The sequence below is a fragment of the Lemur catta genome, chromosome 23 (genome assembly GCF_020740605.2).
Source record: "Lemur catta isolate mLemCat1 chromosome 23, mLemCat1.pri, whole genome shotgun sequence".
Lineage (NCBI taxonomy): Eukaryota > Metazoa > Chordata > Mammalia > Primates > Lemuridae > Lemur > Lemur catta.
In genome coordinates, this window is record NC_059150.1 from 3,329,679 (window position 1) to 3,354,024 (window position 24,346).

The 24,346-nt window shown below is 55.2% G+C and overlaps 1 protein-coding gene across 1 annotated transcript; it reads right to left on the reverse strand.

Moving 5' to 3' along the window:
* Positions 1-202: 202 nt before the first annotated feature.
* Positions 203-21,787, reverse strand: CSRP1 (cysteine and glycine rich protein 1). Its single transcript, XM_045536208.1, has 6 exons — positions 21,598-21,787; positions 11,175-11,287; positions 6,111-6,279; positions 5,023-5,152; positions 1,828-1,921; positions 203-1,403 (listed from the first exon to the last, which is right to left on the reverse strand). The coding sequence occupies exons 2-6, from the start codon at positions 11,284-11,286 to the stop codon at positions 1,327-1,329; spliced, it is 582 nt and encodes a 193-aa protein (XP_045392164.1). The 5' UTR covers position 11,287; positions 21,598-21,787; the 3' UTR covers positions 203-1,326.
* Between the last annotated feature and the right edge of the window lie 2,559 nt (positions 21,788-24,346).

Sequence of the window (24,346 nt, forward strand, 5' to 3'; positions counted from 1 at the left end):
CGGTCAGGTCACTTTGGGCAGCGTGTTCAGTTAGAATCAATACTGAAAAGTAATTGGTCCTTGAGAAAAAGCAGGAACAAACCCACTTTGACTCATTTCCAGCCGGCCTCCTGCTGATTTGACTGTTCCAGCAAGTTCCCTCCCAGCCCCAGGGGAGTGGCAGTGCTCCACAGACACCGGATTGCAGGATCGGACACCAAAGTGTTGGTCTAAACAGCTTTATTGACCAGATGAGAAATCAGCTTGAATATGGCCCGTGCCTGCCACCCGTTCAGTCACCAGCCCATTCCCCTCCCCCACTGCTCCTGACCTGGGGCCTGGAAGGGACAGAGTGATGTGGCCAGAGAAGGGTCCCTGGAGAGGAGCGAAGTGGAGGGGGCAGGGTCTTGGCTTGGAGGGAAGGTCCCGAGGACGGGGGGCAGAGGGACAGGTGTCTGGACGAAGACTGAGGCTGTCGGCCTCCCTCCACGTCTGAGGATAGAGCAGTTGAGCAGTCGTGGCAAGAACAGAGCCCTGGGCGGTGCCGGGACAGGCAGGAGCTCCGGACCGCAGCCTCAGGACCCAGGGGCAGGGCCAGAGCTAACTCCTCGGAGATTTGGGCCACTGATACGTGTCCTGGGGGCGTTTCATTAGGATCCCCCCACCAAGCCTGTCTGAGGTCAGACAACATTGCGACTTTGGGGGCCTCAGCCCTGGGTTGTTCTCCTCCCCCTGCATGTGGGGGGACACCAGTTGCACAAAGACTCACAGGCAGGTGGCCTAGAGAGGCGGGGCCTCCTCCAGTCCTGCCTGCACCCCCTCTGCCTCCCACAGCGACTCCCCGAGCTGGGCTCCTTCTTCAGAGGGATGCCGAGAAGCCCACCCTCCTTCTCACAGGGGAGGATCTCTGGGATCCAGTGAACCCCAGCCTTCCTCCACCCCATCTTGGTCCCGCCGCCTGCCCCCTGCAGGCCTATTGCTGCTGCTCCTGTGGGCTCCATGATGTGGGCTCAGGTGTCCCGGCCAGCTGATGGTGACACTCAGCCTAACAGGCTAACGGAGGGCTGTGGGGTGAGGTGTGGGAGCCAGCAGCGGGCAGCCAGGGCTCGCCCAGATCAAAACCACTGCCGTCTCCTACTAGGGATGCCAGGAAGGGGGAGCCCTTAGCGGGGCGGGACCTCAGGCAGACGCCCAAACCAAAGGGAGCCAGACGACCAAGTTCACGTCCTTAGTGATGTGTGGCGGGGCTGAGAGAGAGAGAAGCATCCTGGAGGCCTCCAAGGCTGCAGGAAGGGAAGGGCCGTGGAACGCGCAGGAGTGGGCAGGGTGCGGCGGGTGCTGGTGGCCTCACTCGGAGTGGACCAAGGCCCCAGCTCCTTGCCCAAAGCCAAAGCCTTTGGGCCCGAAGTTTTTAGCGTAGCATCCTGCAGAGAGAGGAGAGAGGTAAGAGCCTGCTCCCTGCCCCAGCCACGCTGCCCACCCTCCACTGGAGACACCCCACCCCTCGTGCTGGCCGGACCTCTGGAAAAGAAAGTCTACCGGCGCCCCCTCACCTCTCCCGCACCCCCAGCCCCAGCAGGGCGGAGGCTCCAGGCAGTCAGAGCATCGGCTGGGAGTCAACAGGCCAGGGTCTAGCCCACGCCTGCCCCGATTTGCCCCATGGCTCTGGCCAAGTCGCTTTCCCTCTCTGGGCTTGTTTCCTCATTTATAAAATGAAGGAGTCACATGAGATGCTCCGGCTCTCGGGTCCCAAGGCCAGGAATGGGCTTACATTCAGCAAAGACACAACTTCTCAGGACCCTTCCCCCTTGGGCCCCGTGACCCTCACCCGTAAGTGAAAGCACCCACCTTTGCAGTAGATCTCGCCATCCTTGTCTGCCAGGGTGGTTGACTCAAGGCCTTTGCCACACTTGGCACATCGGAAGCAGGACTTATGCCAGGACTAGGTGGGGAAGCAAACAGTTAGTGCTGCGGGTGACCAGGGCTCCCTCGGCCCCCAGCCCCACTCCCTTTGACGTGACCGTGGAGGCAAGCAGGGCCCAGACGCTTCCCAAGCCTGCTCAGCTGGTACCGCAGACAGGACACGCCCGTGGTGCCAGGCAGTGGAGGGAGCAGGCCAGGGACCACACGCCACTTCACACCATCTTTGACAAGGTGTGGCAATGGCTCGATGGTTGGTGGCACCAGCTATACCACCAAAGGCAGCCGAGGGGACGGGATTACTGCCAAGGTAGCTGTTGCTGTAGGTGGAGCCAGATGAGCCTTCTCCTGCCCATGGATCAGAGGTGTGAGCAAGGGCTTTGGACTCCTCCAGGTACTGCTACTTGCTAGCTGCCCAGCCTCCATGGTTTCCTCAGGTGGGAGACCTGCCCACCTTGCAGAACGGATGTCAGGACCAGGTACTAAATGCATGAGGCCTAGCCACAGAGTGGGCGTGTGCATGGGGGCTCTCCAGAACCAGCCTGGCCTCTGAAATTCTAGAACTGGGTGTTTCATTTGCCCAAAGGCCATCATCACCTCTCTGGCAGTGGGTATCCCTCTCACCAGGTAGCCGTGAGCATGAAACAATGTCACCAGTGTAAAGTGCCCGGCACGGGGCCTGGCACAGGGGAGGCTCTGAGTCAATGTTTTCTAGTGTTACTCTGGGAGGAGAAAGGGTCTATGAAATGCATTAATCTTGGCAGGGAAAGGCCTGAGGAGTGTGGCTTCTCCCGAGGTCACAGAAGGCCCCATGTGGTTCAAAGAGGTGCCCAAGGCAACGCAGGGCAAGCCTCCCAGGGAAAACGGGGCCCGGGTGTGTACACAGTGAGGGGACCTTGCCCAGACAGACTTCTCAGCAGCCAGCTCCTGTCAGCAGCAGCTGAGCCGGCTAAGAGGCTGATATGTAGACAGCTCTGCTAAACCCAGGAAAAGCAAGAGGCCGACAGCAGTCAGACAGGAAAAAACAAGGCCTTTTAAGGGCAAAGAGATTCCCTCAGCACAGCCACCGGTGTCCAGGCGAGAGGATAAGAAAGGAAACTGGATCCCCTTGGATTTCCTGGCTGCCTGAGTTCACACAGTGGCTCCTCCTCCTGTGCCCGAGAGGCGGTGGTAGGGTGCAGAATGTTGAGATGGGGGCGCCTGGGTCTCAAGCCTCCCCTTAGCACCAGGTGCAACCTCAACAGTCACCAGCCTTTGCCGCCTCCTCTGTGAAGCAGGGGCTGCTACCCCAAGCTCTCCAGGCTGGAGAAGGACGGAGTCACAGCGAGACCACCTCATTTCCTAGGCAACCCCCCTTTTAAATAAGCTCAATCCCTCTGCTCATTCATACAGCACTTAAAAGTACTCCCGGCTTCTCAATATTTCTTTCTTGACCCAGGCAATAGAGGTGATGGCTTTGCCTACCTTTCCCACTTGAATGCAAAACTCTCTTATCCTGCTCCTTCGTACAGCCTTAACTTTACCTTATAGCCTGTCTAAATAATAGAAATAGTGATTCTTGAGTATTTTTCATCATTTTTCTATTCTCATGGTGAGACAGAGAAAAAAGAACCCAACTTATTAATAATATTAATGTCCCTTGTTTTCATCCTTTAATCAACAGCAATCTTCATTCTGACCTCACCACAAGCCCCCAAAGCAAACAACAATAACAACAATAGCTGGCCTGTACTAGCTCATACCAGATGCTGCACTGTGCACCATACCAGCATCTTCACATTTAATCTTTAAAACTACATTGTTTGTCGGCACCATCATTTGCTCCACCATCCAGGCCCACCAGATGTAGAACTGAAGCTCAGGCTAAATTTGCCCGAGGTTAAACAAGTAGTAAATGCCAAAACTAAGATTCAGATCAGCATTTGTCTAGGGTCCAAGCTCTTCATGATGGTGCTGGGATGAACAATGCCTGCCCATTTTCCAGCCCAAAGTAGAGTTAACAGTAGTAAGAGCAGTAAGAACAAGGGCTTCCAAGTCAGACAAACCTGGGCTCGATCCTGGCTTAGCCCCTTCCTAGCTAGCAGAGCTGGGCAACTCATTTAATCCTTCTGACTCAGTTTCCCCATCTATAAAACAGGGCTAATATTACCCATCTCCAACTGAGATTGTGAGGGTTGAGAGCCTGCTATGGTCTAGACTCGGCCTAAGTGTTAGTTCCCCATCCCATTCCCCTGATCCCATTCCTCAAGGTCAAAAGGCCTTGAAAGACAAGAACCGAATCCAGTAGAGCTGAAGTTTGCCTCTAAGCCCAGCTGTCCACGAGCTTGTTGTGTGATCTTGGCCAAGTCACCCTTCCATCCTGGGCCTCATGTGATGATCCAGAAATCCTTTCTGGCCACATAGCTTGAAGATACCTCTTCTGTGATTTTCTGACTGCTAGTCTTACACTGCAAACCCCTAGGGCAAGAGTTCTCCTGCCCTTTTCTCCCCGCAGCCTAGCTGAGGGATGTGATCAGCTCAGTTTGGAACAGTTGTTTGCTACAGTGATTCTCACAGTGCATTGGTGATTGGGGGCTGTTGCCAGGATTTCATGGGGGAAGGGCATGCATGGCTATGATAACCCGGGGTATATGGATGGGTTTCTGGGAGTCCATAACCCATAAAACAGAAAGTATATTTTTGGGTAGTTCTTAACATTTGGAGAATCACAAATCCTTTCGAAAATCTGATGAAAGCTATGGATCATCTTCCCAGAAAGAGATATGACAGAACTCTGTGTATAATTTCAGGGGATTTGTGGACCCTCTGAAACCCATCCATGTACCCTTAGACTCTGCGGTCCCCAACACTAGAGATATAGATTGATCCTTGCAACTCCCTATGAGCTGACCACAGGCGATCTACTGATGCTGGGATGTTCCTGTTCCTGGGAGACTGGAAGGCACAGGTGCAAACAACCCACAGGGACAATGGCTTACTCCTTCTCTACAAGGGAAGGGGTTAAAGCCCAGTGCTCAGGCTGCCCCAAGCAGAGCTACGGTCAACACTTGCAAAGTTCTGGAATCCACATTTCAGGAAGATGTTTCCCTCCCCTCTCCCCGTCATGCCCAGCAGCCGCCATACCTTCCCAGCACCGATCACCTTCTCCGCAGCATAGACTGCCTGGGTGCATCGGGGGCAGCGCTCGGAGCCCCCAATCTTCTGGGCAAACTTGGACGCATTGGGGTTGGTGGTGGGCCTGTGGCCAGGGGCCCTGCATGGAGAAAGTGGGATGACTTGCACTGAGAAATACGGCTGGGGCTGGCACTGCAAGGGCATGAGCCTACCTTCATCTCATGCCAGGGCAAGGAGCAGTTCTCTCCACCTGAGTTACAAAGGCTAGGGCCACCAGGGCCGCTAGGGTCATCTCCCATTTTACAGCCGGACAAACAAAGGCTCAGCACAATGTTATCACCATTGAAACATCACACTTCCCTCAGTCACCCCGTTAAACGCTGGAATCATTTGACACCTCATTTGCTAAGAATCGCCCTCCTCTGCCCTCATTCCTGTAGCTGGTCTATTGCAGATTCTTTCCGGGAGAAATCTGCTGACACATCATTCCCACAGGGGCAACGACCTTGGCTGAAATTTGGGAACTCATCCGTCATTTCCACCCATCCCCAAGGCCCGAGGAGCTGGCCGGGCTGATTGCCAGTAGCCACTGTTTACCGCAGGTCAGTGGCGGGGGGTGCCATGGGGTGGGGACCAGGGGACTCAGTGACACCCTGTGGCATTTCCAAGGGAAATGACTTCCCCATAGCCGGGGTGAGAGGCAACAGGGCTTCGAGCCAGGCTGGTGTGGCCACGGAGCTGCCCCAGTCCGGCTTGGACCCTCCGTGGCCGTGGGGCCCAGGCAAGTCACTGAGCCTGGGCTGGATTTTCTCGTCTATAAAAAGAGGAAATTGGACCAAGTAATCCTTAGGGCCCCTCCTAGCTCTGAACTTCATACAAATACACACTGCACTCGGTGCAGAGAGGGGCCTGTTTCAGTACCCCCTGGACCCCAGCCCCTCCGGCAGCCTGACACATGGTGGTACTCTTGTGGCTACCTTTTAGATAAATGGCTTTCTGAGCCTTCCACTGCTTAACCAAAAGTGGTTGAAAATGTGTCCAAGGTGGGGGAATGGGGAGAGAATGCAAGAAATGGGGTGGGAGGGGTCTTTACTCACTCCTCATGTTTGATGCCCAGCGACTCCCCCTTGTCGGTGCTCAGCGTGCCTGCACCCTGCCCGTAGCCATAGCCTTTTGGCCCATACTTCTTGCCGTAGCAGGACTTGCAGTAGATCTCCTCGCCGTGCACGGCCACGGTGGTGCTGTCCAGGTTCTTCTTGCAGACCACTGCAGGGGGAAGCAGGTGCGGTGCGTTGAGGCTGGGCTGGGCTGCTTGCTCACTGCAAGCCCCTGCAGCTGACGCTCTCTGGGCACTCAGCAAACATAGTCCCTGATCTTTCAGAAACAGTCCAGAAATGGAGGCAGGTGGGGCGGCCAATGGGCTGGAGGACAGAGGGGTGACAGCTGCATGTCCGACTCCGGAATGCTGGCCAACTAACCTCTTCCAGGAATCAGTATGTCTCCCTCAGTCCTTGCAGCCCTGTACCTCCTCAGGCTGCAGCGCACCCCAGGGTCAGAAGCAACAGCCTAGGCTAACCCTATGCCCCAGGACACCTGTTGAGGTTCTTTGCCCTTGACAGAGACCATGTATCCCAACAGGGAATCAAGAGAGGAAGGACGAAGGACAGGGTTTTCCTGCCTGCAACACTGGAATCCAGAAGAGACGATCTGTGCATGCTGGGGGGATGCGAGGGGGGAGGATGCAGGTAAAGTGACACAAGTTTAACGTTTGTTAGACGTCACACGTGATGGGCTTAGACATGAGATGCAGGTCCTGCTGATCACAATAGGATTTGAAGTTTCTATCTCAGAAATCCTTTTGCCACAGGAAGAAACAGGGCAGACACTGGGAAGAATTCCGGACTCCTGGGGTAAGAGGGACTGGAGTGGGATGAGCTAGAAAGCCTGTGGGCCTCATACACGTTCGGGTTAATCGCAGAGGGGTGCTGTGCCCAGCTCTCCAGAGAAAAACAGTTCAGAGCCTGGGATCACGGAGAGTTAGACTGCCCAGAGTCAAATCCCAGCTCTCTCCCTTTCCAGCTCTGCGATCTCAGGCAAATTATTTCGCCTTTCCAGCCTCTGTCCTCATTTGTAAATGCAGATAATAATGTCTGCCCCAAAAGGCGGTTGTAAGAATCAAATAAGATCTGACACGTGAACTGCTTAGCTCAATAACCTGCACACAATAGGTCCATGATAAATGTTGGCTACTCTTACTAGTAGTATATAAAGTTAGCATCACTGGGAGACAAGGGAGGGGAGGGACAGGCCCAGGCCTCAGACCTCAAGAGATCATTCCCTCTAACCCCTAAATACTCCTCTCAACTTCACGTATTTCTTTAGGGCTCATCCGGTGACCCTAATTTGGTTCTATGCTATTCTGTGATACTGGAGTTCAGCGTGCCCCGTTAGACTGCATCCTCAAACGTGTCCTTCTGAAGACAGAAACCTACAGAAACCCCCGGAGAAGCCACGCCTCTTATCCCCCTCAGCTCGGCGCCTTGCAACTGCCATCCTCTTGCCTTTAAAGGGTCCAGGCCTCTGCCAGCTTCTCTCTCACCCCGAGCCCCAGGGTGAAGACTTCAGACTAAATAAGGACCCTCTTGTCCTGCCCTGGAGATCTCCATCTCATTCCAGCACTCGGGGCTGCCAAATATGGAACTTCCCACCACGTCCCATGGGGCTCGGCTCCCGGGAAGAAGGGAGAGGGAACAACAGGCCAAGGGCTCCAGCATTCCCTTCTAGGGTGGGAAGCCAGGAACAGGCCTGGAATTGTTTCCTTGTATGACCAGAAATGAACTGGGAATTCCAAGACCAGGGGGAAGGCAGCAAGGGGAGATAAGAGGGGCTGGGGGAACAGAGGTCTCTTCTGACTGGTCTCTCCAGCAGGAGACCCAGGAACTGAGCCCAGAGGAGACAGCAGGGCCTACAAGTTGACAGCCTCCCTGTGGCTCCCCTGCTGAAGAGCTCCCTGCTCCCTTCCGCTCTGCCTTGGCCTCCTGTCCCCCAGAGGCCCAGTCCTCCCATGCTGGCCCTCTGTCCCTCCACCCAAGTGATGTAGTTGGGGACCCTCAACTCACTTGTAAAGCCCACCAAAGACTCAGTCAAGGGCAATTTGGAAGGAAGGCCTGAATAAATTTCTACCAAATCATGGTAAACCAAAAAAACATTGGATTCCTTATCACATTTGTTGCGAAAATCTACTTCTAGATGTCCCCCGCCCTGGTGGGGCCTCGTGATGCTGTTTGGAAATACAGAGAAGAGCCCACCCCAGGGGAGAGGTCAGAGCCCCCTCACCCCACTTGAAAGTGGAGAGTGATTCTCTCTGCTTCTAGAAGGAAAACCGAGGCCCACAAAAAAGCTCAAGCTCACATAATTGGCCACAAACAGGGCCAAGCCAGAACCAGCTGGACTTCCAGATCCGGTTGTTCTCTGCCAGCCCATGGCTCCTCTCGAGTAGGCTGAGCACGTGGGTGGGAGGGTGAAAACCCACAGGAAGCCTTGGCCTGGAGACACTGGTGTCAGAGGCTTCTTTGAGCTTCCCCTGTGCTCTGGGATCCGGGGTAGCAGCCCAGGGCCAGCCCTCTGAGCCCTGTTCCGTCAGCCTCCACCACAGGTTTAGGACGGGCTGGCTGCGCAACCCGGACCTGCCCGGGGAGGGAGCTGGTTACAGCTAGAGGTGGACACACGGCCTAGGGCAGGTCCCAGCTGCAGAGCTGAGCCTCCTGCCAGCCTCTGCCCCACTGTCTGCTAATGGGATCTGGCAGCCCCTACGGAGACCATGGGAGTGCGCTGCGGGCCTGCCGCTCCCTGCTCCGGGGTCACAGGCCATGCCAGGTGGAGGTGGCTCTCCCAGGCCAAGGACCCACATGGTCATAAGAACTTCTGGGGACCCTCCCAGGCCCAGCCAACAAGGGAGATGGCCCTTACTACACCCCCGGCCCAGACCCTGCTGGTGTCTTTCCCTTAGGAGGGAAAGTCCTTTCATGCCATGGGTGGCCCTGAATGCAGGCTGGATATTTATCCCCCACTGCACTGGGAAAGAGAAATGATGCTTCCTCCACTCATAAACAAACCTTTGCCAAGAACCCACCCTGTGCCAGGCCTTGTTCTAGGCACTGGAAATAAGTGAGGCGTGGATACCTCAGACTGTGGGGACATGTGCGTGCTAAGGAGTCCACTTGGAGCTCTGACACCCAGGAACGGCACTGGCCCTGAGACCCCAGAGAGAATGAGACTGTTCCCCAGGGTGTTATTACATAACAGCACCAGCCCTGCTCCCCAGCCTGACTCTGCACACCCCGCCCCAGGCCGGTGCCTCCCTGCATTCCTGACTTCCTCCGACAGTGACTCCTCCTCCCGCTATGCAGGCCTGCAGGCAGGGCTCTCACCACAGCTGGCCCCTTTTAGGTGATGATTAAGCAACATTTGACAGCAGAGAGGGGCCCTTAGGACCCCAGCAGCCTGGACCCCCTTCCCAGCCAGCGCCAAGCCCTCTCTCACGCCTTCTGAAAACATAAACAGCCTGAAAATTCTTAAGAGCAGTGAACTGCTGATAACAAGACGCTGCTGTTTCCGGCCTCCATTGCAGGCTGGAAGCCAAGACAGCTCCGGCAAACCCTGTTTACTCTCCGCTCATCAGACTCAGTGCTGGGGCTGTCACTCCAGCCGGGCTGGGCAGGGTGTGGGGCCCCTGCTGCCCTGCCCTGGGTGGCTTCAGGCTGGGCTGCCCAGCAACAGGGAGAGACGTGGGGAACCCGCAGTGAGCAGGTGGGCCTTGGCTCCTCTGGGTGCTACTCCGGAGCACAAGTCACCTGGGGACAGAGGAACCTCAGATCTCCCGACTTTGCTTCCTGTGATGCGGGATGGACAGGACCTGCTCTCCAGGCGGGCTGGGACTTCAGCCCCAGGGAGGTCTTCTTTGCGTCACATCCTCGTGCTAGAGATCCCCCGGCAGTGCGTGTGCATGTGTGCATGCGTGTGTACGTGCGTGTGTGTGCATGCATGTGCTCAGGCGTGTGTGCTTGTGTGTGTCAGGGGAGTGTTCATTTATTGAACACTCACAATCGCTTTCAATGCTTTGGTTTACAAACTCCTTTCATTTAAGTCTCACAACCACCCACAAGTGAGCATTATTACCTCCACCATAGTAGTAAGACGGCTCTACCAGAGAGAAATTGAGTAACTTGTCCATCATCGCCCAGACAATAAAAACTGAATTCAGATTCAAACCCTGATCAGACCGGCTTTGAAACCCAGGGTTTCGCCAAGACATTCTGCCACCTCCCACTCTGCCTGCTCTCAAGGAAAAGGCACTTGCTGAAGTTGCCTCTTCTTCTAACCCAGACCTTTTGCTCTGATCACAACGAACCAAATCATTTAGGAATCAGAGGAGAGGCTTCTCCAAGTTGCCACGTCCTGGAAACACCACCTGGCCAGGTACCAGTCAGTGCAGCATCATGGAGTCAGGATCCCTGGGCCAACCCGGCCTCTGTCAGGCGCTTGGTGTCTTTTGCCTGGTTTCCTACTCATCCAGGCTGGCGACTGGAGCAAATCTTTCTCTGGATTATTAAGAGTGGATATCAAAGAACCTTGCGCTCCTTCTTCTCTCATCCCAGGCCGTCCAAGTCAGGTGGGAAGGGAGGGAAGTGAACGGCTGGTTTACAAGGGGCCGAGGAAGGAGGAGCCGGGCTCCTCCTCCAGACTCAGCTTCACCATAAGGCTGTGGCCTCTGTTGCCCTTTAACAAGGCATCTTTGGGGTCCAAAGGCCATTGAAGCCTTGGGACACTTATGTGCCAAAAGTGTCTCTTCTGAGATGATGGGATTGTGGCAGAGAGAGAGAGAGAGCGGAGTGGAAAGTTTTCCTAACCAAGTCCTCACAGCTTGGCTCCCAGCCCCTGAGCGCCTGCCACCCCCGCCCGCTCTGGCCCGTTCAGCTCAGAAAGCAGCTTCTGAATGGAACAAAGAGGCCCTTAAGTGTTCCCCTCCCCAGCTGCACTTCAGCCAAATGTCAAACTGTTTACATCCCAGGGGACCCGTTCCCTGGGGTGTTGACAGGCCCAGCCTGTGGGGCAGGCCCCGTCCTGGTGTCCATGGCAACAGCAGGCCTGGGTGTACTCACTGCACAGGAAGCAGGACTTGTGGAAGCTACTGCCTTCACACTGAACCTCTTCGGCAAAGTAAACCGTCTTCTGGCACACCCCGCACTTCTTGCCTCCTCCCCAGTTCGGCATTCTGAAAAGGGACACAGACACGGGAATTAATCTTACAGGGAGATGAAAACATCTCAGATTGCCACGACAGAAAAGCAACAGGCAGAGACTGAGCAGAGGAAGACAAAGGCAGAACTCGTATGGGGCCACCAGTCCTGGCTGAGCAATCTCTGCTCGTTCTCAACAACATCCTTGAACTCTCACTTTGGGGTCCCCCCAACCCCATCTAACCAACAGATATTCAACGAGCAGCTGCTGTATTTGCAGCCCTGTGCCAGGCCCCCTAAAAGACAGAAATCAGCATAGGACACAGGCTTTCTAAAGGAGGCTGCAGTAGCAATAAAAATGGGCCACCTACCCCTGCCGACATGCATCAGCATGGTCAAAGCTAACAAAAGAATGTGGAAGGAAAGAAGCAGATAGACCAGGGCCGGTAGAACACGAGTCCGTTTGTGGGACGTTCACAAATCGGCAAAACCCACATTGTCAAGGGTGCACATACGGGTGACGAAGGTACTACAAGGGATGATTAGCACAAACCGTTATCTTCGAAGAGCTGCCTCTAAGAGAGGGAGGGACCAGACTGGGTGGGGTCACCAGGGAGCTGCCAAGGCACTGACTGTGTTCTCTTTAACTTGGGTGGCTGTCACATGGGGACCCACTTTGTAATTATTCTCTGAACTGCACACCTAGGCTCTGTACACTCTTTTGTATGTAAAATACAACTCACCAAAAAAAATCTTTTTTTTTTAAAGAAAAAGCAGGAGGCAGGCATACAGGGCACAGTTTGCCCACTTCAGAGGACATTTGAATCAGGCTGAGGCTTTTGCAAAATCAGATTTAGTAGCACCACCCCAAACCTGGTAACTCACAATGTCTGAGAATGTGGTACAGGAATCTGAATTTTTAATAAGTACCCCAGGCAAGTCCAAAGCAGGCGGCCTGGACCAACTTTGAGATACTCTAGGTATTGGTTCAGACTTGGGGTCCTGATGCCAGACAGGTTTGGCCCGGCCTTGACCCTGCCCTTCATTGGCTGTGTGGCAATGGGCAAGACAGCTGGTCTTCCCAAACCTTGACTTCTGCATCTGTTAAATGGGGATAAAAATAGAGGCTACTGCATAGAGTATTTCTGGTGAAGGAATAAGATATGGAACGTCAAAGGCACAGCACAGTGCCTGGCACATGGTAAGTGTTCAATAATTACTGTTAACGCAGAGCCCCGGGCTGCGAGACAGGCAATACCTCAGGGCAGTGCCTGGTTCTCCGCAGAGCAGCCCGGAAGGTCAATGCTGTCACAGTTTGGAGAACAGAGTGGGCCTGCGTCTCTCCTCCCATCCCAGTCACCCACTCAGCAGACACGTGACTGAAGAGGAAGATGGCACGAAGTTTATGAAGGGAAGAGGTGGAGAGGGGGCTTTACAAGGCCCACCAACTGTGGGTACGAGCCGGGGGCCGAGGCCGCCCAGGACGAGGTGCGTACAGGGGGACACAGGGTGCTGGGGACAGAGGGGCCGGGAGCCCGAGGGGTTTGCTGCCTCCGGAGGCAAAGGAGCCTAAGGAGACGGCTTAGGCTTAGGAATCTGTGTCACGGAAATGAAAATAGGGATGCAGCCCCCAGAGCCCGCCCTCCTGGGCTCGTGCTGGCAGCCAGAGAGCCAATGTCAACAAAGGAGGGGGAAAAACAAATACAATAAAAATAAACTTAAAAGAAAAAAGAAACAAAAGAAATTAAAACAAGAAACAAAAGCTATCGTGGTGGCACACACCTGTAGTCCCAGCTACTCAGAAGGCGGCGGCAGGAGGATCACTTGAGCCCAGGAGTTAGAGACCAGCCTGGGTAACATAGTGAGACCTCATCTCGAAAAAAAATAATAATAATAAAAATTTTTAAAGAAAGAAAAATAAATAAGCAAAAATGTCAAGGATAGAGAGAGACATGAGCTCCACTGCTGGAAGTACGGGCCTCAGCTCAAGAAGAGGGTCAAAGTTGTGTTCACCATCGTGTTCCCATGCCCTGCACGGCCTTTGGCACACAGGTGTTCACGTGGATGGTCAGTGAGCAGTCGAGGAATGAATAAAAGGTGGCCTAATACTGGAGCCACAGCTGGGGCCATGTCCTCTGCACAGGAGAGTCTCTGCAGAGCCTGGGACCTAGCAGAGATACTGGGTAAGCGTGTGCAGGCTATAATCTGGGCAGGGGGTGGGGGAGGCGGTGTTGGTGAAGCGGGCTCACCATGGTAAGCGTGTGCAGGCTGTAACCAGGGCGGGGTGGGGTTGGAGGTGGTGTTGGTGAAGCTGGCTCACCACCAGTTACCGGGACTAGAATATCACCCAGGTGATGGAAGTCTTCAGCAAGGCTTTGTTGGAGCAGAGAAAGACACATGTTCACTCCCATATCCTAAAAGTTGGGGTTCCCCCCGGTCCCATCCTGGTCCCTCTCTCTCCCCAATCTCCTGCATTCCCATCCTCCCTACTGTCACCTCCCTACCAAGGACTCCCCTAGACCTCTGTCCCTGACCTCTCCTCTGAGCCCAAGCTCATTTCAGGAGACCATCTGCACCAGGAGGCCGCACAGGTATCTCAATTTTAACGTGAGCGATCTGAACTTATTATCTTTTTTCTCAAACTTGGTCTTTTCCTGACTGCTCCATTTTTGCTTGTGGTACCGCATCTTCTCCATCACTAAGGAATCTGATCTCAAATCCTAGAATGCGATGAGCTCCTCCCCTTCCTTAGATGCGTCCCACGCTATGCTGCCCCCAAAACCGTCTGCTGACTAGAGGGGAGGAACCGGCTCTGCGGCTGTTGTCACGGGGAACAGGCTGCCCTGTCACAAAGCTGATAACTGGGAAAACAGAGCAGAGAGACAAAGGAAACTGAGTCTGCAATGATAGATAAAGCCACCAAATTAAGCCAAACCTGAAGTCTGACCTATCTCTGAATTCTCCAGTTAAACAAAGCAACACGGTCACTTCGCTGTGTGAGTGAGCTGCTTCACAACTGAACGCATCCCCAGAGAGACAACCCTGACAGCCAGGCTGCTTCTGGAATCTCCTTCCTGACCCGTCCTCCGCACAACTGCCAGATCTTTCTCCGGGTCATTCTCTTGTTCAGAGGAGTCAGTGAGTCCCCACGGCCTGGGAGCAGCCAAAGCCCTCGGCCTAGCATCCGACATTCCCTCAGCACGGGCTCCACGTGTCTCCAGCTCTGTGTCTGTCACCACCTCACACGTCATCAGGGCTGGAGACTTCTGTGTTCGGCCCCCAGAGTGGCCAGCCGAGGCCTGGCACACAGGAAGCACCCGGGCGGTGCCCGTGCACAGAGCCAGGGGACGCTGTGCTGAGGTGGGGGGCTGGGGCTGGGGTCCACGGTCCTCTCCCAGGTGGGGCGAGGTGGACCAGCGCCCACGGCATAAGCCCAGTTTGCCCCGTTCCGGATTCCCGACCGGCCACAACCCCTCAGGCCCCACATTGCTGACTGCACGTGTCCTTCCTCTGCCTTCCTCAGATAACCCAGGGGGCCTGGGTTCCCAAGTCCTGGGGCCAGTCCCCATTTCCAGCCTCCGATGTCCCTCTGTTCCTTCTGCCCCTTTCTGTCCTGAGGACCCCAGGGGCCAGCTGCTCTTGTCGAACAAGGACTCGGGGCTGCAAACCACACCGCGTGGAGGACCGTTCACAAGAACAGCAGTGTGGGTTACCGTCTGCCTTAACCACTGGCCATTTCCCCTTCCTCCTTCCTACAGAACCCCGATTTTATTCAGGCAGCCGAGTGACCCAGGAGGGGTGCCCCAGCCCCAGGCCTAGGGCAGAGCCTGAGTCACCTAAGCCAGTCATGGGGATTTCTCTCTCCTGCCAGTGGCTGCTTCAGGAATAAGCCGAGACCATTTCTGGACAGTGAGATGTGAGGGGAGCTCCGCTTCGGACGCTTCTGGGGAAAATGTGTTCAGTCACACGACACCACACAGGGGAAGCTCTTCTCCCTGATAAGGTGACTCCATGTGGCCGGTGAAACTCCTACCGCCGAGGCCCCCCGACTGCCACAGTCTAAATGCCTGCATGCGTCAGGCAGTTTACATACACCGTCCCCGTTCATCCTCAGCGTCTGAAGGTAAAGAATATACGCCCACTTTACAGATAAGAAAAACAAGGCTCATGGACATTAGGCAACTTGCCTGTAGCCACACAGCTGGAAGGGGTAGAACTGAGATTCCAATGCAGGTCCAACTATTTCTGAGTCCTCTGTGCCCCCAGTCACTGTGCTGTGGCCCTGGCATAGTTAAGAGTGGCTGCACCCAGCGGGCACACGGCACTTCAGTGCAGGCTCTCTTTTTTGGCCTCTCCGCTTCCAGCCCCATGGACCAGCAGGAGACAGACTCAAGCCCCCAGGAACACCCCTAAGGGAGGAAAGTTCCCCCAACCGCGTGGTTGGGAGCCAGTTCCAAGCCGTGTTTTGTTCCCAGACACAAAAGCCCTTCTCCCTCTGGGAGACCCACAGCTCGGTACAGGCCTCCCTTGTTCTCCCTGGCGGCACATCAGGGGCCCACGTCCAGCGAGGCCCCAGGGAATCAGGAACATGGGCGGAGAAACGAGTGAAACCCCAGGACCTGCCAGGAAGGAAAATCTGCCCAGGACCTCTCTGCTGGGCTGTTCCTTTGAGCCGGCCCATTTGGGTGGGGGTCTCCCCTCAAGAACCCAGTGAAGGGACAGGACTCTAGTGCCTTGAGCTGATGAACAGTGGCTGTGTCCACAGCCAGGGAGAGCTGCAGGCAGCCCCTGTGGGTGGGCTCCCTGTGCCCCTCTGTGCACAAGAGGAGCCCGCCAGGGTACCGCCCGTGGGGGAGAGTCTCAGCTAGAGGGAGCCCCGGCCACCTCCTTCCCTGCAGGGGCGGGGCTCACTCCCCACCCGCCCCCTCCTTTCTGCCCAGCCCATTGTTTCCAAGGCCAGCTTCTGGCTGTAGGGAGGTTGAATTGCCTTAAAAGGAAACCTGTTTCTCAGTTTGTGGAGCGCCTAGAGGGACACTTGGCTCCCTCTCTATTGCCTTTCCAGGTCTGGGGGACGGAGGAGGCCCCGCAGGAGGCTGGGACAAGAGAAGTTCCCAGGTCAGAGTTCAGGCCGTGCAGTCTAGTGGTTAGGAAAGGGGAGCGGGGGTGAGGTGTGATTCACCCCCTCCTAGCTGAATGATCTCGGACCAGTCATTTTCCTCTGTGAGCTTCAATTTGCTTGTGTGTAAAGTGACTGCACATGGCCCCTAAAGTCATGTTGTGAGGATCAAATGGGCGTGTAGGAAAGAGATGGCCCAGTGCGGGCACACTGTCAACGCTCAGCCTTCCTGTCATCGCCAATGGGGCCCTGACACCTCGCCAGCCTGGCCCTGACACCTCGATGCCAGATGAGGGGCCAGGCATCTGCTCGCCTTCCCACCTAGTCCACATCTGGAAGGAACAGGCTTGAGAAGTCACAAGCCAAATAAGGACCAGGAATTTCTGCCTTGTCTGTCAGCCCAGCTCATGAGTCTGGGACAAGTCACTTGCCCTTCTTTGGGGTTTAGTCCCCCCTGGCTACCTGAGACCACAAGCAGGGACCTCTGTCTTCATATCAATGAAGAGTCATCCCTGTCTTCTGTAATCACATCAGCCACCTGCTGGGTGTGCAGCAGGTCCCTTCAGAGAGCCTTGCCAGTGGGAAATGCTGTCCGTTCTGGTCTGTCCTGTTTCACTGCGCTGATAATCTCAACAAAGGGCAGAGCTTGGCTTTCCCACTGAATGGCTGGAAATATCCAGTCAGCTGTTTACCTGAAACGGCAGGATCCTCAGGGCTGGCCTGAAGCCAGAAGCCTGAGTCCGCTGCCCACGCCTTCCTGCCCGGTTGTCCCATCAGGAGCTGAACCCAGATCCTCAATCCTGAGAGCAGAGACCCGAGAGGGTGGCTCTTACAGCAGCAGGGAAAGGAGTAGACACAGGATGCAGACCCTCTCGGCCACCCCCAATCTCATGAAAGTCCGGCTGGGTGATGGTTCCATGCGGTCATGTTTCAAGTTCAAGGAACTATCCCAGAGATACAGAGTCCTCAACTGCCAGCCCCAGTGCCTGCAGGACAGCCTCCTCTCACCACACCCTGACAAGCCATCCTACCCCATGTCTCTATCTCTCCAGTGGAAAAGTCCCCTTTCTCCCATTCCAAAGTCATTTGTTCCCTAGGGCCAAAGAGCGGCTGACAGGCACAGGACTTAAGTCCCCACCCCTTGGTCCGGTAGGGACCTGCCAGTGTTTATCCAGTGAGAAAGGCTCCACTCACAGTACCTGCGCTGTCTGGCATCTGCCAGGCACACAAGAGTGCTGCCGACCTTCCACCCCCGCTCAGCCCTGCCTCCGCACCCGCATGTCCAGACAGCAGCTGAGGACAGGGAGGGAAGGAGGGGTCCCTGCTGGTCAGGACTCACAGCCCACATTCTGGAGGTGACAACTGAGAACCCACGACATATACCACCCTGAAGGTCATGGTCACTGGTGGGGGAGGAATGGCCACCAGGGAGATGGGGCAGCCTTGGCCCCAGCTTTACCCATCCCACCACGTGATTTCTTAGACCCCTGTACATGACTCGCCTCTGAGAAGTCAACCAGCATCACTGAGCTGTGGTCACTCCAAGCCCCACAGTACCCCAGAACTTGACTGTCATTCTAGCTCAGGGCCCCCTGTCTCCATGGTAGGGGGTTTCTCTTTCCATTCCATGCCCGTGGCCCCTGCAGGGTTGGGAGCTGACACGGGCAGTGTCCTGTCTCTCCTCTTTCCCACTGGTCCCACTGGTCCCGGTGCCTCCTATAGCACAGCTCTGTGCCCGTGCAGCTCAGATGTCTGAAGGTCAACAAAGGTAGAAATGGGGGTCTACGACTTCTTTTAGTATTTCAAAACTATTACAGGAAATCCTATATTATAATAAGGTCTCAGAGACTAATTAACAGACAGAATTTCTTTGCTTTTATCTGGAATGATATCAACTTAGGGTGGTAACGGTTAGTTATCCCATGCTGAACAAAAATGTCTGAATGAATTTTTTAAATTAATTTTTAGAGTGCAAAGAAATTAGCACTTAGGCCGCATAAACACAGGTTGCTTGCGGCTGACCCCTCAGGAAGCTCCAACCCAGCCATGAAGAATGCCAGGCACACTGGGGGACTGCGGGGGTCTGGTGGCCTGGCTGGGGCTGAGCCTGTGCTCAAGCTGTTAACCTTCCACGTCTTCCTCCCTTGTCACCGTTGAGGACTTTGACTCTGCCTTCTGGCCCTTGGGAGGCACTGGCAAGGCCAGCGTCTGGAAACGCTAGCTGCCCCCGTATTTACACACTTTACCATACATGGGAATGACTCAATGCTGGCGTCAGACGAATTCCTGGGGAGCTGCGTAGTACCGGCGCGTCATTACCATATAAATTCCTGACAACTGGAAACCGCAGGCCAGGCGGCTCCGGTCAGAACCCGACCCCCTCTCTCCCCTCCCCCGGCCCCTCCCCCACAGCTTCTCTCTCTCCTTCTCCCTCTCTGTCTCTCTCTCTAGCAGGCTCTTTTCCAGCCTTCTTTTCTTTCCTGCAAACCTGGCCCCGAAAACTCAACCATGTATCAGATCTAGTGAAAGTGTATCCACTGGGGTCTGGGAACTGACTTCCAGGGGTCCCCTCTCCTCCTCCCTGGCCGTGCAGCAGAGTGAAAGCCTAGACGTCATGAGGTCTAACCCTGATCCGCCCACCTTAAAACCGGCAAAGCCACGTCTTCCTTAAACAGTTTAGAAGCTGCTGTAAAGCACCTTGTAAAGCTGACGTGTTTCACAAACGGCAGATATTGCCCTAGTGGGTTGATCTGGAAAAAGGAAGTGTAGAGAAAGTGCAAAGAGAAATAAGGTAGTGACTGAGGGTGGGTTTTAGAAGCTGTCAGCCGGTGTGTGAATGGCAACTCCACAACTGACCAGCTGCAATCGCAAGCCATCACCCCTGAGCCTCAGTTTCTTCATCTGTAAAATGGACAGAATTCATACCTAGCTCGTAAATTATCCAAGATCAAACACGAGAAGTGTTTAGCCCAGTGCCTGGCACGCAGCAAGTGCAGAGACCTGTTTACTATTATCTTAAGGAAAGGCCAACTTTTTACACTCATTGTTCATTTTTGTGTCTCTTGTGATATTTGCCAACATGCCTGAGTAATGGCAAATGGCAGACTTGGAGGAAGTCTTTTTATTCTCACTAGCACCTCTTAGGATCTCAAAACGTTTAATGCATGCCTCGTTATAGTCCTCCAGCAAGCCAACTCTTCACAAAAAGCTGGGCTTACATAAACATCTAAAACTTTAGCAACTTACCAGAAAAGCCTTCCCAATTTTTTTTCCCCTCCAGGAGATCCGCAGTGAATAAAAACTACACCTTTTTTCTCTCACCTGCTCATCAATCTATCCACGTGGCAAACTGGCCAGTAACTATTTGCAAGGTTTACAAATGTCCAGTAGGGCAACTTGACCAAAAGCCTACTGCCGCCCCTGTAAACATTCACCAAATGTTTACTGATCGTCACTCGTCACTACACTCCCAGGCTGCAACTCTGACCCAGTGAGGACGTGCCAGCTCCAGAGGCAGATGTGTGCAATTAAAAAAGCAAACTACCTGGGCCGGGAAGGAAGGTGCTAGGGCAGACCAGAAGCAAAGAGGCCACAGCACCCTTGTTTTTCCCATTTTATCAGCCAGCCACTTGCAGAGCTGGCGGGCTTCCTCCCCAGAGCCTCCCTACTGGGCATCTCAGGTCTTGCAGACGTTCTCCCCTCCCCACTCTCTGACCCACACCACACCCTCTGCAGGAGAAACTTCCTTCCCCGGCTGGCTGCCCCTGCCCCGGATATCCTCTCCAAGGAAAGGGTCATTCACCGGGAGACGGTGAGTAGCACCAGGCTGGATTCAGACGACGATGGGACAAAAGTTGCCCACCAGCAGCAGAGGGCTGAGCAGAGACTGTCTCAAAAAACAGACCAGCTGGAGAGTCAGGAGGCAGCAGCGGAGCAGGAGCAGGGGAAGCTCAGCACCCTGTCCCCAGTGCCACTTGGGGGAAATCCTCAACCTGCACTGAGAGGACAGAGAGGCAGCTGGCACTTCCAGCTTCCCCGCGTTCTGGGAAGAAGGGTAGGGATGCGGAGAGGACACGGAAGAAGACAGCGACTGAGAACTACTGCCTTCTGCAATGCGTTCCCCAAGTACCTCCCCTAAAAGAAATTGAGAAGTCACTTGTCCAAGGAAACCTGTGTATTAAGTGGCAAATCCAAGAGTCACAACTTTGCCTTCCAAATAATCTCTCACCGAGATTCCAGGACACCTCTTCCCGATACACTTTCTACCAGAGCCCAGTGGATCTCCCCAGTGCCACTGGTGACAGTATCCCACGGCAGGGCGCTCTCATGGCAGGGAGGGCCTGCCCATTCATTCACCCCAAGGGAGCAGGGGGTGGGTGGCTGGAGCCCAAGGCTCTCGGGAGGCCTGAGCCCACGCTAATGCTCCCAGCCTGGACCCAAAGCCTGATTAGATTACAACAGCACCAGCCGCAGGAGCTTGCAGAATATTCTCAGGCCTGTGCCCACAGATCAAACACCTGCTTTTAACTGTGCCCAGTATCAGTCCCTTTCTTGGTCCCCAGCTTTCAAGGACTGAGACCACAAAACATCCACTGCAGGATCTTTCAGGTTCCTGCCATGGTAGCCATCTAGGACCAAGACTCGGGGTGGGGGTAGGTTTCCATCAAGTGCTTTCAGAAGAAGGAAGTCACACCTGCACCCAGGGGCACAGATGCCCAAGGCCAGACCCATGAGCCAGATGTTCCCCCTCCCCACCCGCCGGCAGCGTTTTCTCCTAGAGCAGGAGGGTGATGGAGGGGGTGGCACGGATGCACTCATCTCTGGCATACAATGAGCGTCAGTGGCTGCAGAATCACCAATTGTTCTGCCCGACCTGCAGGCCCTGGCGGGGAGCCGGGTCGCCCCGGGTCAGGGGCACCCGGAAGCCAACTGCGTCCAGGAAGCTCCGGGTGGGGAGGGACGGACCCGGTGCCTCCTGGAAACAGAAGCACCGCCCAGGCTAACTGTGGCCATTTCTGACAATTCCTCGCCCGCGACGGCCCCCAGGGCCGCGCCACTTTCCCTCCAACTTCCCCGCAGCTGCCAGGGGCGCGGCGGGGGAGAAAGACCGGGAGGCGCAGGGCGTGCGCCCAGGCGCCCCTGCCGCGGGCGGCCGCAGGGGACAGGGCATGCGACGCTCGGGCCAGGTGGCCCGCGGGCGAGGAGCCGGCACCGGGCGGGCGCACTCACCTGGCGGCGGGCTCGGCGGCGCGCGGGCGACAGGCGCTCTCGGAAGTGGCTGCTGGGTGCGCCCGGCCCGCGCGCCGTTTTGTTCCGCTCCGGGGAAGGCGTGTCCCCCGCCACGCCAACCAGTGGGCTTTGCACACCGCACCACACCAGGGCTGATGTCATGGCGCGGAGCCCCGCGGCGCTGCCCCCCCCCCAAGACCCGGGACAGCCCGGGCGGCCGGCGGGGCAGGGGCGGGAGAGACACCTACTCCTCCGTGCCTGGCGCCGCGCTGCGGTCCCACTGTGCGCTCTGTCGCCGCCGCCTCCCCCGCCGCCACGGACAGGCTTTGCACTTGCCAGGGACCTTGCAGGGTGTTCCTGCTGGGCCAGAGATAGGACCCGTGATAAACTTGTGCCTCTAGGGAAAGGGGGGGTCTCGAATTTGTGTGTCCTGGTGACACCGTGGGCGCCAGAGCGAGACAGGCCCTTACAGGGCGCGTCTGATCCTGCCTGTCCACTCACTAGCGGGGCCCCTGCCCTAGACACCCAGCCCCTCTGGGCGTCAGGCTCCGCTGTGGAAGGGGCATGGTCCACAGGAGGGTTGGGGGAGCAAAGGAGATCGCGTGGGGCCAGGAGACCTTCAGCGGCACCCACCATACGGTAGACAGCAAACGTCATCCCTCTTCCAGCAGCTCTCATCCCTCAGCTTCCCCAGTCTTCCCTGCCACCCAGAGGACAATACCTGCCCCCTCCTCAGAAGCAGCAGTTCTGAAAAGGCGGCCTCCAACCTTGCTCACGACAGACACAGGCTCCGGCCACTCCAAGCTGCCCTGGGGCAGTTAGCAGTGGGCATGTCACCCCCACCCCCTCACCCAGTTCCCAGCCCCTCCTGAGTGCCTGGTGCGGGCATGTGAGAGGGCAGAGGAGCTCACAGCCCACCGAGCTGCTGCCTGGGTAAAGGAGAGACCCCACCCCCTTCCTGGAAGGGAAACAGCCCAGAAACCCAATGCCCTAGACAGAGAAGGAGGCCCCCGGCCCAGGTAGAGGAACAGAGACAAGCTTTAAGGGAAGGTACCATTTTCTCTTCCTCCTCCCCACCTGCCAGTCCTGCCCTGCTCCAAGCAAGGAGCACTGCCCTTTGTTTGGGACCTGTGAATTTGGATTTGGGGACACTGCAAGAGAGACTGATGTTCCCAGGAATAGGAGAAGCAAAGAAGGGGTGAGAGCCTCTGGAAACAAAGCACTAGCTACTAGTTTGTAGTCTTCTGTGACTGGTCCACTTGATTTCTAAGACCCAAGGGAAACAGGGGCTGGTATTGTGTTTTGTTCTCGAGGGTTGAATTACATTATTTTAACCCCATACAGACCGTGATGGGAAATAAACCACATTCAGATCTTGAATGTAAATTTCAGTGTGATTGTGTGTGTTGCATGGGTGTGTGTGTGTGTGTAAATTTCTACTGCTTTTTTGCCATCTAGAGCGTTCTCGGAAGGAAGTACTGCAGCCTCCTTCTGCCTATAGCAGTTAATTGGGGATGAGGCCCTGGAGGGTCACCCACCTCACCCCAGGTCACCCATAGATAGAGCTGTCACATCTTCCGCCCTGGGCAGGTGTCAGGGCTCAGGCCCCCACAGGCTTCACTTAAAGCCCCAGTTTGCTGAATTAACTTTCTTCCAGGCATAAAGTTAAGCATCTTATGATCCAGACGATGAAGTATTTATGAGGGTTGTTGTTGCTTTCTACCATAAAAAACATCTTTCCTTTTGCCAGGCCCATCGTATCAACAAGGCACCCAACCCGTGCTTCTTGCAGATCGGGCCATCTTCATCGGACCCAGCTCAGACGGAGGAGCAGAAACCATAAAAATTCCTGGTCATTCCTGCACTGAGCAAGCAATAGGTAAACAGGTGCATGAAACTGCAGAACTGCAATCGATGTCAGAGACCACGGGTTTGCTGCCAGAAGGTGGTGATCACATGCGATTTCCCCCTCTCCCTTTAGTTCTTAGTCTCCTGGAGAGATGAGTGTTGGAGTTTTGCCCAAAATCTTACAAAAGGGCAAACTCCTGCATTTCCTTCTTTGGTCTGGGTTTGTCTTCTCTCGAATTGTGGGCTTGTTGATAGATTTCCCTATGGGGACATGCCAACCTGTGCTGCGAAAGGTCCTTAGGGAAGGTCCAGGAAAAGGACAGCAATAACTACAGTCACACCTGGATTTCCCCCAGAGGGTCTCAAAGCGCCTTGTAAATAGAGTGGCTGTACAGTAATCACCCAAACCGGAATGCTTTTGACAGGAAGTAGTATAACGTAGTATTCATAACCACACTAAGGCAGCAGGACTGTCTCAGGCAATCCAGGTTACATGGTCACCTTGCTTGTTCACCCCAAGACTGTCCAGACACATGTCTTAGCAGCTGTCTAGGCAGAGCTTCAGATAAGGAGGCCAACCTTTACCTTTGTAGGACCTCTCTGCCTGCTGTTTTTCCAGAACTTCACACCCTTTGGTTACGTTGCCCTCCCTGCCTGCTGCTAATCACCTGAGCTTGGGCTTAGCCCCTTTGTAGACAAAGAAGACTCGGCAGGTAAGGAAGGACTCTGGGACTGATCAAGTCAGAGGGGATGCTGGCATTGTCTACCAGGCAAACAGGAACAGCCTGATGTTGAAATCACAGAAAGGCCACATACTTGGGACATCCTTACGGCAGAAATACGCATTCTGGCTGACCCCACTTGTATGACCGTGCCTAGACTGGCCCCCCAGCCAGCAGCA

Bases quoted from the DNA above. Each gene is read 5' to 3' on its own strand.
- CSRP1 (XM_045536208.1), bottom strand. From the start codon at position 11,286: ATGCCGAACTGGGGAGGAGGCAAGAAGTGCGGGGTGTGCCAGAAGACG. The intron at 1,922-5,022 runs GTATGGCGGCTG...TTCCCCACCTAG, and splicing joins AGGTGATCGGTGCTGGGAAG to TCCTGGCATAAGTCCTGCTT. The intron at 1,404-1,827 runs GTGGGTGCTTTC...CTCTCTCTGCAG, and splicing joins TGGCGAGATCTACTGCAAAG to GATGCTACGCTAAAAACTTC.